The 14,614-nt window shown below is 35.7% G+C and overlaps 1 protein-coding gene across 2 annotated transcripts in view; it reads left to right on the top strand.

The window, feature by feature from the left end:
• ITGAV (integrin subunit alpha V) overlaps positions 1-14,614 on the top strand; it is a 108,862-nt gene that overhangs the window by 67,038 nt on the left and 27,210 nt on the right. For both annotated transcript variants that reach the window (XM_005202252.5, NM_174367.1), the window contains 8 exon segments: positions 403-446; positions 535-591; positions 3,405-3,457; positions 3,863-4,065; positions 7,582-7,773; positions 10,348-10,393; positions 11,788-11,895; positions 13,506-13,564. In XM_005202252.5, coding sequence (XP_005202309.1) covers positions 403-446; positions 535-591; positions 3,405-3,457; positions 3,863-4,065; positions 7,582-7,773; positions 10,348-10,393; positions 11,788-11,895; positions 13,506-13,564 — 762 coding nt within the window.

The following is a 14,614-nucleotide window of genomic DNA, read 5'->3' as shown; positions in this document are numbered from 1 at the left end:
CAGTCTTGGGAGCCTAGACTTGGCCTGATTTGATCACGTTTCTGTATCATTGCAGCCTCAACCTTGTTTCACTTGACTCTGGATTATTTTTTATTACTGTATGTACAGCTTTTCTTCATCCTTAAGCCCTTTTCTCTTGTCTGCTCTCTTTCACAAGATTATAAATACCTTAAGGGCACATGTGCATTTATTTGAAGTCTTCAAGAATCTTTCCATATTTTGTAAAGATTTGATTTTGTGGTTAAAATCAATGCTTGGGTCATTTATTATGGAGTCCCAAGTTTTTAAGATCTCATATTTACTGTTTCCTGAAATAACAAAACTTAAAGCTGTCTGACATAGCCACTTACTGTTGGAGTTGCCAGTATTGGTCTTAAAAAGAAGTAATTTTTTTCTTTTCAGACTTCGTTTCAGGAGTTCCAAGAGCAGCGAGGACTTTGGGAATGGTAGGAAACTTAAAAGGTGTTTTCTAAAAAATCTCTGGGTTATATTGTATTTTACTCTATTTCATATGCTTTTGTTTTTCTTGCACAGGTTTATATTTATGATGGGAAAAACATGTCCTCCTTGCACAATTTTACTGGTGAACAGGTATGCTTTTGAAATGTTGTGGGGTTTGTTTTTTTTTATTTTTTTCACTTAACATTTTGACACCAACACTTCCTACTATCTTTAACAACTTTTCTTGGTAATATTCTGAGGGTTTAATATTTAATATATAGTAACTATTGGTTTAATAGTGGATATTATAAATATAAAATAGGCTTTAAATATTTCACCTTTGTTTTAACCAGAGTAATTTATTTAAGCAAAGCCTTTTGTAATTGTTAACAATAGTTTTTTAAAAAAGGAAATACAAAATCAAATTGAACACATAACAAAACTAAAAAATTTCCTTTTTGTTTGCTAATAACATTAAATTCTCTTTTAAAGAATGATCTATGCTTTTTTTTTTTTTTAAAGAATGATCTCTCTAAAGAATGACCTTTTAATTTTATTAGATGTAAAACAAAGCATGGCCAAGATGTGTTAAGTATAGATATTACAAGTAAACTTCATTTGTACTATATGAAATACAACATTCTTCAATTACTAATTAGTACTTTTAAGTACTGGACATTCTCTATAATTATAGGTGTTTTACAATATTCTCTATTGTATGTCTCAAAGAATGAAATGGTAAGTTAGTATAGGAATACCATGTTTTCGTTAATAATGAAATGCATTTCATTATTAATACATTTCATAGATTCTGCTTGTTTTTTTTACAAACTAAAAGTTTGTGGCAACCCTGAGTTGTCAGATGATGGTTAGTATTTTTTAGTGATAAAGTATTTTAAGATGAAGATACATACATTGTTTTTTTAGACATAATGATATTGCACACTTATAGACTATAGTAAAGTTTAAATGTTATATGTACGGGAAACCAAAAAATTTGTGTGACTCACTTTATTGGGCTGTTCAGTTTGTTGCGGTGGTCTGGTCTGGAACTGAACTTACAGCATCTCCGAGGTGTACCTGTAACAATAAAGGAAAACTTAAATCAGTGGTAGAAAAAAGCATCTCCTAGTTTGCACATCTAGGATTTAAGCCCACTTCTTGTTCAGTTGAGACTGTTTGGCTTTGCGAGAGGATTGATGGGCTGGGAAACTAGACTCGAGGTCCCCAGGAACGTCCCGCTTGTGTGGCCGTCAGGGTTGACATGTCAGTTATCAGCTGTTATGGCTGTGGCAGGGGCGGCTATCCGTTTGTGCTGTTGTGGCTTCTTGTCCTCAAGCAGCTTCTGCAGTCGGGTGCCCGTGTGTGTCTCTGGGTCTTGTACTTGGTCCCTGATGCTTTCTCTTTGTCCTCAGCTCTTTTGTGGAGGAAAGCAGGGTTTGCATTAGGACTGACCTGGGTTCTCACTACTCAGTCTTACTGCATTGGATACGGTATTTAACATTGTCCATCTGATGGCTTACGTACAAAAATAGGGATCCTGGTAGCTTCCTTATGGGGATGTGGTGAAAATCCAAGGGAAAAACTTCAATGATAATAACACAGGACAAGACTTTTCTCAGTCAGTGACATCCTTTCTTTGCAGTTTCAGGCCCAGTAACCTGAGAGACCACAATCCAAGAGTAGTATTCTGTTAAATTCCAGCCAGCACTTTATCATGGTACCCCTAATACAGCGCACTTTATTACACATGTTCTGACCTTGTGATTCAACACAGACTTTGTCTTTCATTTTCTCAGTTACACTGTATAAATTCAAAATAGATTAACCTGGGAATCTCCCTCCTGATAGCTCAGCTAATTGAATTTTGGAAGATTTACTAACCACTTTTTTTGGTTTGTTGATTCATCTTTCATTTTAGTTCATCTTTAGTCTGTCATCACTCCTAGTTCTGTTTTGTATGTTGGAATCTGTTTAGAACTTTTTTTTTTCACATGTATTTCCAGCCAGACTGCTCTGTCTATGATGGCCAGCAGTCTCCTGTGGTGAGGAGAGGACATTCCTTCTCTGCAAAACAAGCCCATGATAAACCCAAGCACATTTGTACTACATGCAATTTAAAAGCAAAACCACTGGCACATAATTGATTGAGATGTGAAACAAAAAGGAACTCCGTTCTGTATCTTTCCAAACAGTAATTTCTTTTGAGTTGTAGTGGTTTCACATAGGAAGAACTATTTGCTGCTGCTGCTGCTAAGTCGCGTCAGTCGTGTCGGACTCTGTGCAACCCCATAGACGGCAGCCCACTAGGCTCCTCTGTCCCTGGGATTCTCCAGGCAAGAACACTGGAGTGGGTTGCCATTTCCTTCTCCAATGCATGAAAGTGAAAAGTGAAAGTAAAGTCGCTCAGTCATGCCCGACTCTTAGCGACCCCATGGACTGCAGCCTACCAGGGTCCTCTGTCCATGGGATTTTCCAGGCAAGAGTACTGGAGTGGGTTGCCATTGCCTTCTCCGAAACTATTTATGACCTATTAAAATTAGTATTTATTATTTTTACTGCTCTGGCATCATTTATAACTTCTTGTGTTCAGTTGAAATGTCTTGTCTGTCTTTCTGGTAGTGTGTCTGGTGTCTTTGGGTAAGTAGAGAGGACAGGAGATAGGAGGTGAGGCCTCAGGAGGAGCCTTGATCGTACTTGGACTTGTGAATGGCGTGTGCTGAAGACACTGGAATGTCTTCCAAGACACATTGCTGTCTTGCCAGTAAATCTAGGAAAGTATACAAGCCTCATTAACTGACGGTCATTGTTTTGGTAGAATAAACAAAAGAAGAAACTTAGATTGAAACACTATATGCAGAGAAAAAAGTAATCCTTTCTATTTGGTAAATACACAACAAATATTAATTTTCTAAATTAGTTGGATGAAATTGTAAACATTTCATTTTCATCTCATTATCCAGATGGCTGCATATTTTGGATTTTCTGTCGCTGCCACTGACATTAATGGGGATGAGTAAGTTTTAAAAAATGTTTTCAGAAACAGTTTTCCTCTTGTGTTTATGAATGCTTTACTAAAACTAAACATTTTTCCTTCTGTTTCTCTGTCTCCTTCCCACTAATCTTCCTATTTAAGGAACCAATTTGATGCAGCCTTAATCACGAATACTAGAAAATCTTTATGTTGTTAATAATTCCTTTCAATAGCTTTTATAGTATGAAGGAATAAAATAATCTTATGAATTACTCATAGTTTCTTAAAAGAACTGAAGGAAGGTTTGAATTAGAAATGGTCATTTCAAATGTGGCCTTAAGAGAGGTAGAAAGAGGAAAACTTGAGTTTCAACTAAGAAAGAAAATGATTATTAATAGTCACATGGAATTTGATCTTGCCTTCGTGAAAACGATTCTGTTGTTTTAGTTACGCAGATGTGTTTATCGGCGCACCTCTCTTCATGGATCGCGGTTCTGATGGCAAACTCCAGGAGGTGGGGCAGGTCTCGGTGTCTCTGCAGAAAGCTTCGGGGGACTTCCAGACCATCAAGCTGAATGGTTTTGAGGTCTTTGCAAGGTTCGGCAGCGCCATAGCCCCTTTGGGAGATCTAGACCAGGATGGCTTCAATGGTAAGGAGTGTGAAGAGCCGAAGGTCCCTGATTTTCTGTGGCCACTTGAAAAAGTCCTATACCCTATTTATAGAAGCTCACACGAGCAAACCTCCTCCCTGGAAGGAAGGATTTGAGTGACACACTAGGTTCAACGACAGGTTGTTCATTTCCCTTAAAAATCAGAGGGGAATTTTCAAAAACTGACTCTCATGAGTTATTATACATGCAGCTCAAATTAGAGCATTAGAGTGGTTAATTTTTGAAAGGCACTTGCATTCCCAGGGAGCCCAGTGTGAGCTGGTGATTTTTTGTCTATGTCCTGCTTAGCAGCAGTGCCCTCTGCTGTCCATTCAGATACAAGTGTAAAAAATGCTCCCAGGCCTATTGTCAAGGCAGTGCTGACCCTAATGCCTCCTTCAAAGGTATGATTTGATACTAATATTTTTAAAGCCGTAATTTTGTTGTGGCTATCCAGAATATTCTGAGGGAGTTTGTATCTCCCTTCACAGGGACAGATAAAAAAGGTATATGTTCACTTTTATCACAGTCCCACTTAATAATTTAATTAATAGCTATAGATAGCTTTAAAAATCAAAGTTGGCTTCTGCTATAGAGTGAAATGATTACAATGATTACAAATCACCAAGATTTTTTTCAAAAAGGAATGATACTAATAATCTTCCCAGAGGTCACAAAATGGAGAGTTGAACCGTGGGTTTGTTTGTATAATCAACAGTATATAGGGATATCCCCCCAAAAATGACAAGAAAGTTATAAATTAAGATGAAAACCTCAAAAAAGACAGATGACTCTCAAATCTCCCAATTAGTAGTAGAAAAGGAAAATGTTTGTTTGGCCTCAAGACTCCTCTTGCCACGTGGGTAGTGTTATGTCACGTGCTGAAAGTATCATCTCTCACCCTAGAAGTTTTCATTGTTAGTGGAAAAACTACTCAAGGGGACATTTTGCCTCCTAAAATAATCTTAAAGGTTGTTTTTTACCACCAGGAGAACATAAATGGAATTCTAGTACAAAACTCAATGTAGAACTTGAGAAGAATACTATAGAACAGATCAAATCATTAACTTTTGATAACAAAAACTACCTAGAAAACAGGGCCAGATTCGAAGTTCTACCTTGAGTAAATTTAACAGGTTCTTTGCTGAGGATGGGCCTGTCTCCAGGCATTTTGGGAAAACCTGGACATGTTTGCCTTCACCCTGTTTTGAGAATATTCCAGCCACTTTAAAGAACGTTTCTTTAATATCGTAATCCAGATAGCGTCTCATCTTGCTTTCCCTATTCCTATTAAAATGTACTGTGAACACAAAAATTATAAGCAGTGATAGCTAAAAAATATCAAAGTTTTATAACAGTTTTACAAAGAGATTTTACTTTTAGAGCTAGATACCATTGAGGATGATTTTTTCTTTTTTTGCTCCCAAAGTGTCTCCTGAGGTCTTATTGTCCCATATAGTCTGTATGTGTGTGTGTATTAATTATAACCTGGATCTTTTCCTTATTCAGACCTGATGACATTGACTCTTTTTTTTGTCTTTGCTCCTATTTTCCTCTCTTTCCACTTAACACCCACTGGGAAAACCCTAGGTATGATCAAGAGGGATACTGAAAACAATAATAAAATTAGGTTCCACAATTACGTGGAGTTTTTGTCAATACTTCTCCAGAAAGGCAGAGGGGGAAAAGCACAGAAAAAGAAACTAAAATGATCAAAGGAGTAGATTGATTACATGAAAAAGGAGGGCTCTCCAGACTAGACAGATACCAGCCAAGAGAAGACATGATTAGAATATACAAAATAACAAAGGTTTAGGAAAGGTAAAGAGAATTTTTTTAAAACTGTCTCTCAGTAGTAGAGCCATCTTCTGTTGGAAAATTGTATTTTAATAAAAACTTTCTTAGTGCATATGTCAATTTAGAATTTATATTGATCTTTTAAAACTTAAAGAAAGATAAAGAAGAACTTTTACATAATTTTAAAACTACTTTTTATTTAAGGATAAGAAATTCTTAGTTGGTGCTTACTGCAAGCTAAGCACTGTGGTAAGTGCTAAAAATGAGAGGATGAATTAGAGCCCATCCATGTCCTTAAGGAATTTAGCATCAATAGGAGAAAGTTTAATATGAACAAGTAAACACTAGAAAGTAGTCATCACAGTGTTTGAGATATTCCTGGGTATAACCGTCTTAAAAAATGAGTGACGAGGTGTCTTTGATGTCTCGGGAGGCTACGTTGAGGGGGGTGAAACCACTTTAGGTATATTAAGAAAACTGAGGCAGTTTGAAATGGCTGGTATTTAGGGGCTGTTATAAGCAAGATGAACACATCTTTGTTCTTAGGAAATTTATGTTTTGTAGAGGACCAATAGCGTAAACACATAAAGGGGAAATTCAGGTAGTGATAAAGGCCGTGGGTTTAGACAAACAAAGGCAAGGTGATGTGATAGAGAGTGCCTAGACAGAGGAAGGAGAAGCTGTTACTCCACAGACGGGCCAGGGAAGAACGCTCTGCCATTTTGGACAAACAGTAGGAGCAAAGCTTGAAAAGCTCTGGAGCAAGAGCCTATAAAGCAGAGGGCACAGCAAGTATAAATCCAGAGATGGGGGCTAACCTGGTGAGTTTAAAGGCCAGGATTGGTAGGAAGATCTGGGGTTGGGTTAGAGGTGGGGTGATGAATGGACAAACTAGGTGGCATTTGAATGCTTGGGGAAATAATTGAAGGATTTTTAAGAAGGAAAGTGACATGATATTAACATTTGGCAGTCTTGAGGAGAATGGATTATAGAGGCAAGAGTAGAAGTGGGAGGCACTTAGACTCCTGTAGGGGTCCAGGCAAAGGATGAGAATGGCTTGTCCAGTGTGGGGCCAGAAAGGTAGAGGGAAGTGGACATAGTATTCATAATATATTCTGGAGTTAAGAAAGGTTATAGTGACCATTTCGTTGTTTGTTTGTTTGTTTGTTTCTTTTTAAGAATTTCAAACTTTTAAAAAAATTCAGTATAAATTGATTAAGATAGAGATGAAATCATAGCGTTCATGTCTCTGAACCAGATTGACTTCTCAAAAAAACAAAACAAAGAACCCCCAAACCATGCCCAATTAAATTAACAAGAATTTTGAGAGCTAGAATGAACCTTAGATGAATATTTGGACATGTCCCCTCCTCTCTGTTTTAAGGATGAGTCATTTGAGGTCAAGAAAGGTTAAGTGATTTGTCCAAGATCAGACCCAGAATATATGGCTCCAAGTTAATGTCATTTCCATACTGTTTGCTTGAATCTCCTTGAGTTTGGTTTTTGCTTTTAAGAGTACCCTACTGAAGTTTGATATTTATCATGGTATCAATACATGGATTCTAAAGATGTTAGGATCTTCTCCACAGAAATAATGATGAGTACTATGACTTATTTTCTCCATCTATTCTCTCCTCCCTCCCACTCTCATATCTTCTTTACCTTCCCCCTACCCCTTTCCCCCCTCCTTACTCTCCCCCTCTTCCTTTTCCCCCTCAGATATTGCAATTGCTGCTCCATATGGGGGTGAAGATAAAAAAGGAATTGTTTATATTTTCAATGGAAGACCCACAGGCTTGAATGCAGTACCGTCTCAGATCCTTGAAGGGAAGTGGGCAGCTCGGAGCATGCCACCAAGCTTCGGCTATTCCATGAAAGGAGCCACGGATATAGACAAGAATGGATATCCAGGTGCTTCCTAGAAATAAATAGTGCATCTTAGATTTTTCAGTCCTAACAGCCAGTAGTAGTAGGTTGGTGCAAATGTAATTGCAGTTTCAGACCGTGGACTTTAAATCATTATAACTAGGTTCAAACACATCTTTGTTAATCAAAATAGGAACCATTACAATAAACACATTTTTGCCAGTGAGAGATAAGTTTGTTTAATCCTGTAGTGTAAAAATCTGTGCTTCAGGATTTGACGAACCTCTCGGAAAGCATTTTCTGTTTCCTGCTGGTTGTGGAAGCATTTTCGCTGCATTAAGTGGTCAAGATGCTTGAAGAAGTGGTAGTCAGTTGTGAGAGATCAGGTGAATATGGAAGATGAGGGAAAACTTGTAGCCCAATTTGTTCAACTTTAGAAGCATTGATTGTGCAACATACAGTCAGGGGTCGTTGTGAAGAAGAATTGGGCCCTTTCTGTTGAGCAATGCCTGCTGCAAGTGATGTAGTTCTCCATACATCTCACCAATTTGCTGAGCATACTTCTCAGATATAATGGTTTCACTGGGATTTAGAAAGCTATAGTGGATCAGACCAGCAGCAGACCACCAAATAGTGACCATGACCTTTTTTGGTGCAAATTTGGCTTTGGAAAGTGATTTGGAGTTTCTTCTCAGTCTAACCACTGAGCTGATTGTCACCAGTTTTGTATAAAATCCACTTTTCATCACAGGTAACAATATGATTGAGAAATGGTTCATTGTTGTTGCATAGAATAAGAGAAGATGACACTTCAAAAGAACTATTTTGATTTTCGGTCAGCTCACAAGGCACGTACTTATCTAGCTTTTTCACCTTTCCAATTGGCTTCAAATGCCAGACAAGTATAGAATGGTCAGCGTTGAGTTCTTCAACTTCTTGTGTAGTTGTAAGAGGATCCACTTTGATGATCCTTTCAATTGGTGGTTGTCAACTTCTGATGGCCGGCCACTACGCTCCTAATCTTCAAGGCTCTCATCTCATTTGGAAAACTTCTTGAATTACCAACGGCCTGTATGTTCATCAACAGTTCCTTGGCCAAATGCTTTGTTGATGTTGTGAATTGTCTCCGCTGCTGTCTGTGACCCACTTTGAACTTGAATAAGAAAGTCACTCAATTTTGCTTTTTGTCTAACATCATTTCCATAGTCTAAAATAAAATATACAGCAAGTATTAAGTCATTAGCAAAAAAACGTAAAGCGAGAAATGCACATTGAAATGATGTATAACATAACCCCATTCATTTAAGGATATATTCCAGTATCAAATGGCACCAACCTAATATTAATTACTTTTGCACCAACCTAATATTAATTACTCCTCTCTTGATTCTATGTTATAAGTCAGTTTAATTTAGTATTTCAGCTGCTGTTCAAGCCCTGCCATTGTTCAAGGCAGGTGGTCATCACTGAGGGGGATGGAGCACAGACAGCTCTGTTCCCTGTGATGTTTTCTTTAGGGGCATAAAAAAGTTCCTAATTCTTTTGTGATCCATTGTACCTGTCTTTATGGTTTCTCATGTACTTTTCTGCTTAGAAAGAGCTTTGTCAAATTTAGCTTGGGTAAGCCTATTGGACTACAGTCCATGGGATCACAAAGTCAGACACACTGAAGTGACTTAGCACACACGCATGCATATACTGTGAGATAGAGTTCTGATTTCATTTTTCCTGATTGTGAACCAGTGGTACTAGCTACGTGTAAAGATACGTGTGAAGACTAACGCATTCTGTTCTTGTTGATTTGGATGCTATCTGCTGTCATTCTAAGGATTCTAGGTACAGTTGATCCTTGGACAGTGTGTTAAGGGTGCTGACCCTCTGCACACTCAAAAGTTCATCTATAACTGACTACACTCGACCTCTGTATCAACAGTTCTGGTTGTGAACCAACCTTGGGTTGTGTAGTGCTGTAGTACTTTCTGTGAAAAAAAAAAAAAATCCATGTATAAGTAGATTTTCACGGTTCAAACCCATGTTGTTCAAGAATCAACTGTGTTTGTATTTTGGTTTTATTTTGTTTCAAAAACAGAAAAAAATTTTGTTTTGTTTCAAAACACAAAATTCAAAAATTTTTTTGTTTCAGAGAAAGAGAAATTTAAGTCCACAGGCAAATGTATCCCTATGGCTGATGCATGTTGATATATGGCAGAAACCAACACAATATTATAGTTATCCTTCAGTTAAAAGGAAATAAATTAAAAAAAAACCTAAATTTAAAAAATCCACAGGCATCTATAAAGCTTTTACCTTTGGGAATGTGTGTTTGGGTGGTATATCCTTCTTCATTGGTGCTGATTTTTACTCAGTATCTATTCAGAAGATTCTTATCTACCTGGATGGATGAAAAAATTAGTGTTATGAAAGTGTTTGTCATTGATAATAGTGTAAAGTTTTCATATAAATTTTAGCCTTTTAGATGTTGTCTTAAAATCACTGATGAAGAACTTTGAGTCTATGTCTAAATCTAATCTTTATTATGTACATGGAGAGCTTTATAGAATGGTATATGAATTTTAAAAAACTATTATTATTAACGTATTTTTTCTATTCTCTTTTAAGACTTAATTGTAGGAGCTTTTGGTGTCGATAGAGCTGTATTATACAGGTAAGACTTTCCATATCTGATACTACAGGAGTGTTATGAATTATATGGAAGTTTTATAGTTAAGTACCAGTGCTTAAATTTCATTTTAATTTTCTTGAATTAATGATAAAATTTGTTCTTTCTATTCAAGATTCACTTCAGGCAAGGAGGAGTGATACAAGGAGATCCCCAGAATAGAGAAAGCAGTAGATTGTTTTTTATTAGAAAAGCATTAAGAATTTTCCATCTTTGTTCTTTAAATTTGTTCAAAGATGTTCTCCTGTGTTTTAGATTTTATGAATTTAAAAGTATACGAGTTACATTTAAAAGTATAAAAGTTACATTTTCCTCTAAGAGACAAGAAATTAACTTGGTATTTGTGCCACAGTATTCTGAGACCACTGGGGAAGGATGTAATGACTCCCAAAATAAATATTTTTATCAGAGTAATATGTGTAAATCTACATGTCTCTAGTTCCCAGCTTCATCCGTATTTCCAGTAATTCTCTGTGTTTCATCAGTTCCTCATGCCTTACGGTATCATCTAGCTTCGCAAGTAGATTAAGATGTTTACACTTCTATGGACTGTGCTTATATCTGGCAGGAAAACTAACGCTCTTGTGTAGTGTAGGTCAACTTGATTGTGCCTCTCAGAGCAGCTTGCGACCATACAGGTTCTTGGATTTGTCATGATTGGAACAAGCACACTGACCTGAGCCTGCTGTATTTTTTTTACAGAGCATAAACATGTACATCTGAACTTTGGAAAACTATATTTATTTTAATTTATTGTTTAGTTTTAAAAATTGCTATTAATAGTAATAGCAGTAATACAGGCATGTGGTAAAATGTCAAGCAATATAAAAAGGGCATACAATAAAAAATATATACTTCCTCTCACACCAGTTACTAGTTCATTAGTATATCCTACCAGAAACATTCTGTGCATTACAAAATTGTGTGTGTGAATATGTGCACGCATCCTTTTTACATGGTGGTTTTTTTTCCTGTCATACTAAAATTCTCTCCTGGCTAATATCATCCCATATTAGTGCAGATGGCTTTACAGCACTCATCTCCCTCTTGTATTGCAGCTGCATTAGGTAGCTATCCCCCGACTTGTTTAATCATCCTGCTTTAATGGGCTGTGTTCAGATAGGTTGTGACCAGTGGTCCTGCTTTGCCTGGAATTGAGGGGGCTTTACCAGGTCATGGAACTTTCACTGATAAAATCAAGACAGTCTGGGGCAAACTGAGCTGTTTGGTCTTTCTACGTTTAGATTGTTTCTATTCTTTGTGCTATTACAGACACTGCTTTAGTGAACATTGTGCTGTATACACCATGAACGTGATCCTGAAGTACTTAGATCAGTGTATCATTTTAAATAACTTTTTTTCTTTTTTTTTAAAACCAGGGCCAGACCAGTTATCACTGTAAATGCTGGCCTTGAAGTGTACCCTAGCATTTTAAATCAAGAAAATAAAACCTGCCCTCTGCCTGGGACAGATCTCAAAGTTTCCTGGTAAGGGTTTTTGTTTAATAATAGTTATAATTATTGGTTCAATCATTATAAAATTAATTGAAAATGGGGGAGTGGGCTGAAATATTACTGAAACAGTTTCTATGGATATACTCTATTTTCTTGTCATAGATTGAATTTACAAATATTGTTCCAAAGAGGGTACATATAAGCCTCTAGAAATATTCTATAAACTAGTATAAAACTAATTTTTGAAAAATGAATATATCAAAAATAAAAAAACCAGTGAACATTTTGATTTTGATTTTGATTTTTAAAAAATAATGATGTTTTTCAGATTTAGTATCTGTGACTCATTGTATGAAAAGAATTATTTTGCTTGAAGGTATTGGTCTTCTATTTGTTCTTTTACTAATTTCTGAAGAAAAATGTAACTTTTTCTGTAAACTTAATGTCTGAAATTCTTCTCTATTTTTCAAGTTTACATTTTTTATTACTTTTCACTATATCATGTGATTTTTTTTTTACTATTTTTTATTTTATTTGTATTTATAATTTAAGATTTTTTTCCTTTAAACTGACTCATGTTTTACTTTAAAACATATTAAAATAAAATGGAGAAACCAGTCTTTCTCATGCATGTCAACATAAATATAAAATTAGTAATGAAAAGTCCTGATCCATATAAACTGACTGTAAGTACCCAACTTTGGGAAACAATGTTCGTGTTTCTTACTTACACAGAAAAATCAAAGAGAACTTATATATGAAGGGTTGAATGATTGGAAGCTGGGAAAATTTTACTTCAAATGATCTAATGGAAAGATATTTTTCCTGATTTTGTTTTTGAAGTATTGTTATTATTAAAATCATTTTTCAAAATTTTGTTTATAATATATAAAACAAACATGTATACAATAAAAATTTTATTTCTTTCATCAGAGTGCTTTAAAAGTTCAATAGTATTTGGTCTTCATTTTCATTGATTGGCAGTGACATTTTCAAGGTTTTGCTTATTCTGGTAACAGTGTGAAGGCTTTGAATACATTAACTAGAGCAGTAGCTTTCACATGTTTTTGATTATAGGATGAAACACATTTTACATCATAATCCAGTAAACATACGTTTTTAAACTTAAGTTTCATGAAATCTTACCCTTGATACTTACATCAGTTTTACACATACATTCGTTTTTTTAAGATGCTGACCACAGCCCAGTAAACTGATGTCATGACCTAGTAATAAGCTGTGAAAAATGCTATTCTAGAGGAGCTCACTAATTAAAGGGAGCTTTGCGGGGCTTTTAAATAAGTGAGATATTTATTTTAAATCTGGACTGTCATTTTCCTCATTTAGATTTGTCAAAGAGATTCTATAAACTTGAGAGGAGGTTAGGAACTTTTTTTCTTTTTTGTCTCATTAAAGTATTGTGAAAGGAAATGTGCCTGTTACTGAAGAATGAGTTAGAATATTCTGTATAGTTTAATGTATAAAAATAATATTAAGATGTAAAGAAAGATACAAGGCTTCACAGTGTAAACTAAGTATTAGAAATGTGAGATTTAAAAAAGAAGAAATGTGAGATTTGGATGATATTAAAAAATGTTTAAACTGGATTATGGGATTTGTATGTATTTTTTATTTTTTTACAGTTTTAATGTCAGGTTCTGCTTAAAGGCAGATGGCAAAGGAGCACTTCCTACGAAGCTTGGTAAGTGTTCTATGGAAAAATTATATATAATGGTGCTGCGTATGCAGCACTTAAAAAAGTTCTAGGATATCTGAATAACTATTCAGATAGTTGTTATTTTTTTTTTATTTGAGTGTTTATGTAAAAGACATTTAAAATTACAACATAATTATTTTGTTTGGCAGCTCTTAAGCCAGTTCAGAGATAATACATTTATTTATTGGCATTCTGAAAAATTAGTGATAAATACGGCCTTGAGAAAGTTAAAGTTACAAATGTGAGACAAATGAACTTCAGGAAAAATGAATATCATTGCTTATAAAGTCAGTTACCTACTGAGAAGTTTATATTTTATGTGCCGGAGAAACCCTGGTAATTTCAGGAGTAGAAAGAGAGAAGAAATTTAGAAAGAGAGAAGGAGAAAAAGTTTTGACCACTAAGTTTAACCCACACAGAAAATACTAACTTCACTCTTTTTTTCCAAAAAATTGTTTATGTGATTCTGAAAGCAGGGTAGGAGAGTTCAGTAACTATTGTGGAGATTTTTCAGTGTAAATGCTAAGAAATAACAGTGAAGCTCTTAACAGAGGGACTGAGTCTGTTGGGAGGTGTGTTTGTGTCTGAAGTTCACATAGGGTGGCAAGGAAGGTAGTTTTTCAGTAAAGACTTGAAGGAAATGAAGGAGCTAAGGGATTACCTGGACACGTATTTTGCGGAGGAAATGGCAGTTTCAAGAGGCTAGAGGCAGGCGCTTGCTGTCTCTCAAAGAGTGGATGGAACAGAACTGGAAGCAAAATAATCCTGGGTTTTCACTCAGATTTGTTATGAAGTTGAGCATTTAGAGGAACTTGAAAGGAGACTTGTGGTTTTAAAGATCTACATTCTTATCTCCTTTGAAGAAACTATTTAAGAAGAACTGAATCTTAAAAGCTAGTAATCTAGCAACTATGCTTGATTCTTGGCTGCACATTCTTTTTAAGATGATTCCTGACCTGGTCAGCTTTGTTTGGTCATTTGCTTCACAAGAGACATATTTACCTGATAGTTTGATATGGTAGCTTTATTAGAAGT

Source organism: Bos taurus, chromosome 2 (genome assembly GCF_002263795.3).
Source record: "Bos taurus isolate L1 Dominette 01449 registration number 42190680 breed Hereford chromosome 2, ARS-UCD2.0, whole genome shotgun sequence".
In the NCBI taxonomy this organism is placed as follows: Eukaryota; Metazoa; Chordata; class Mammalia; order Artiodactyla; family Bovidae; genus Bos; species Bos taurus.
Note: the sequence above shows the minus strand (reverse complement) of the source record. Positions and strands in the feature narration are given on the sequence as shown.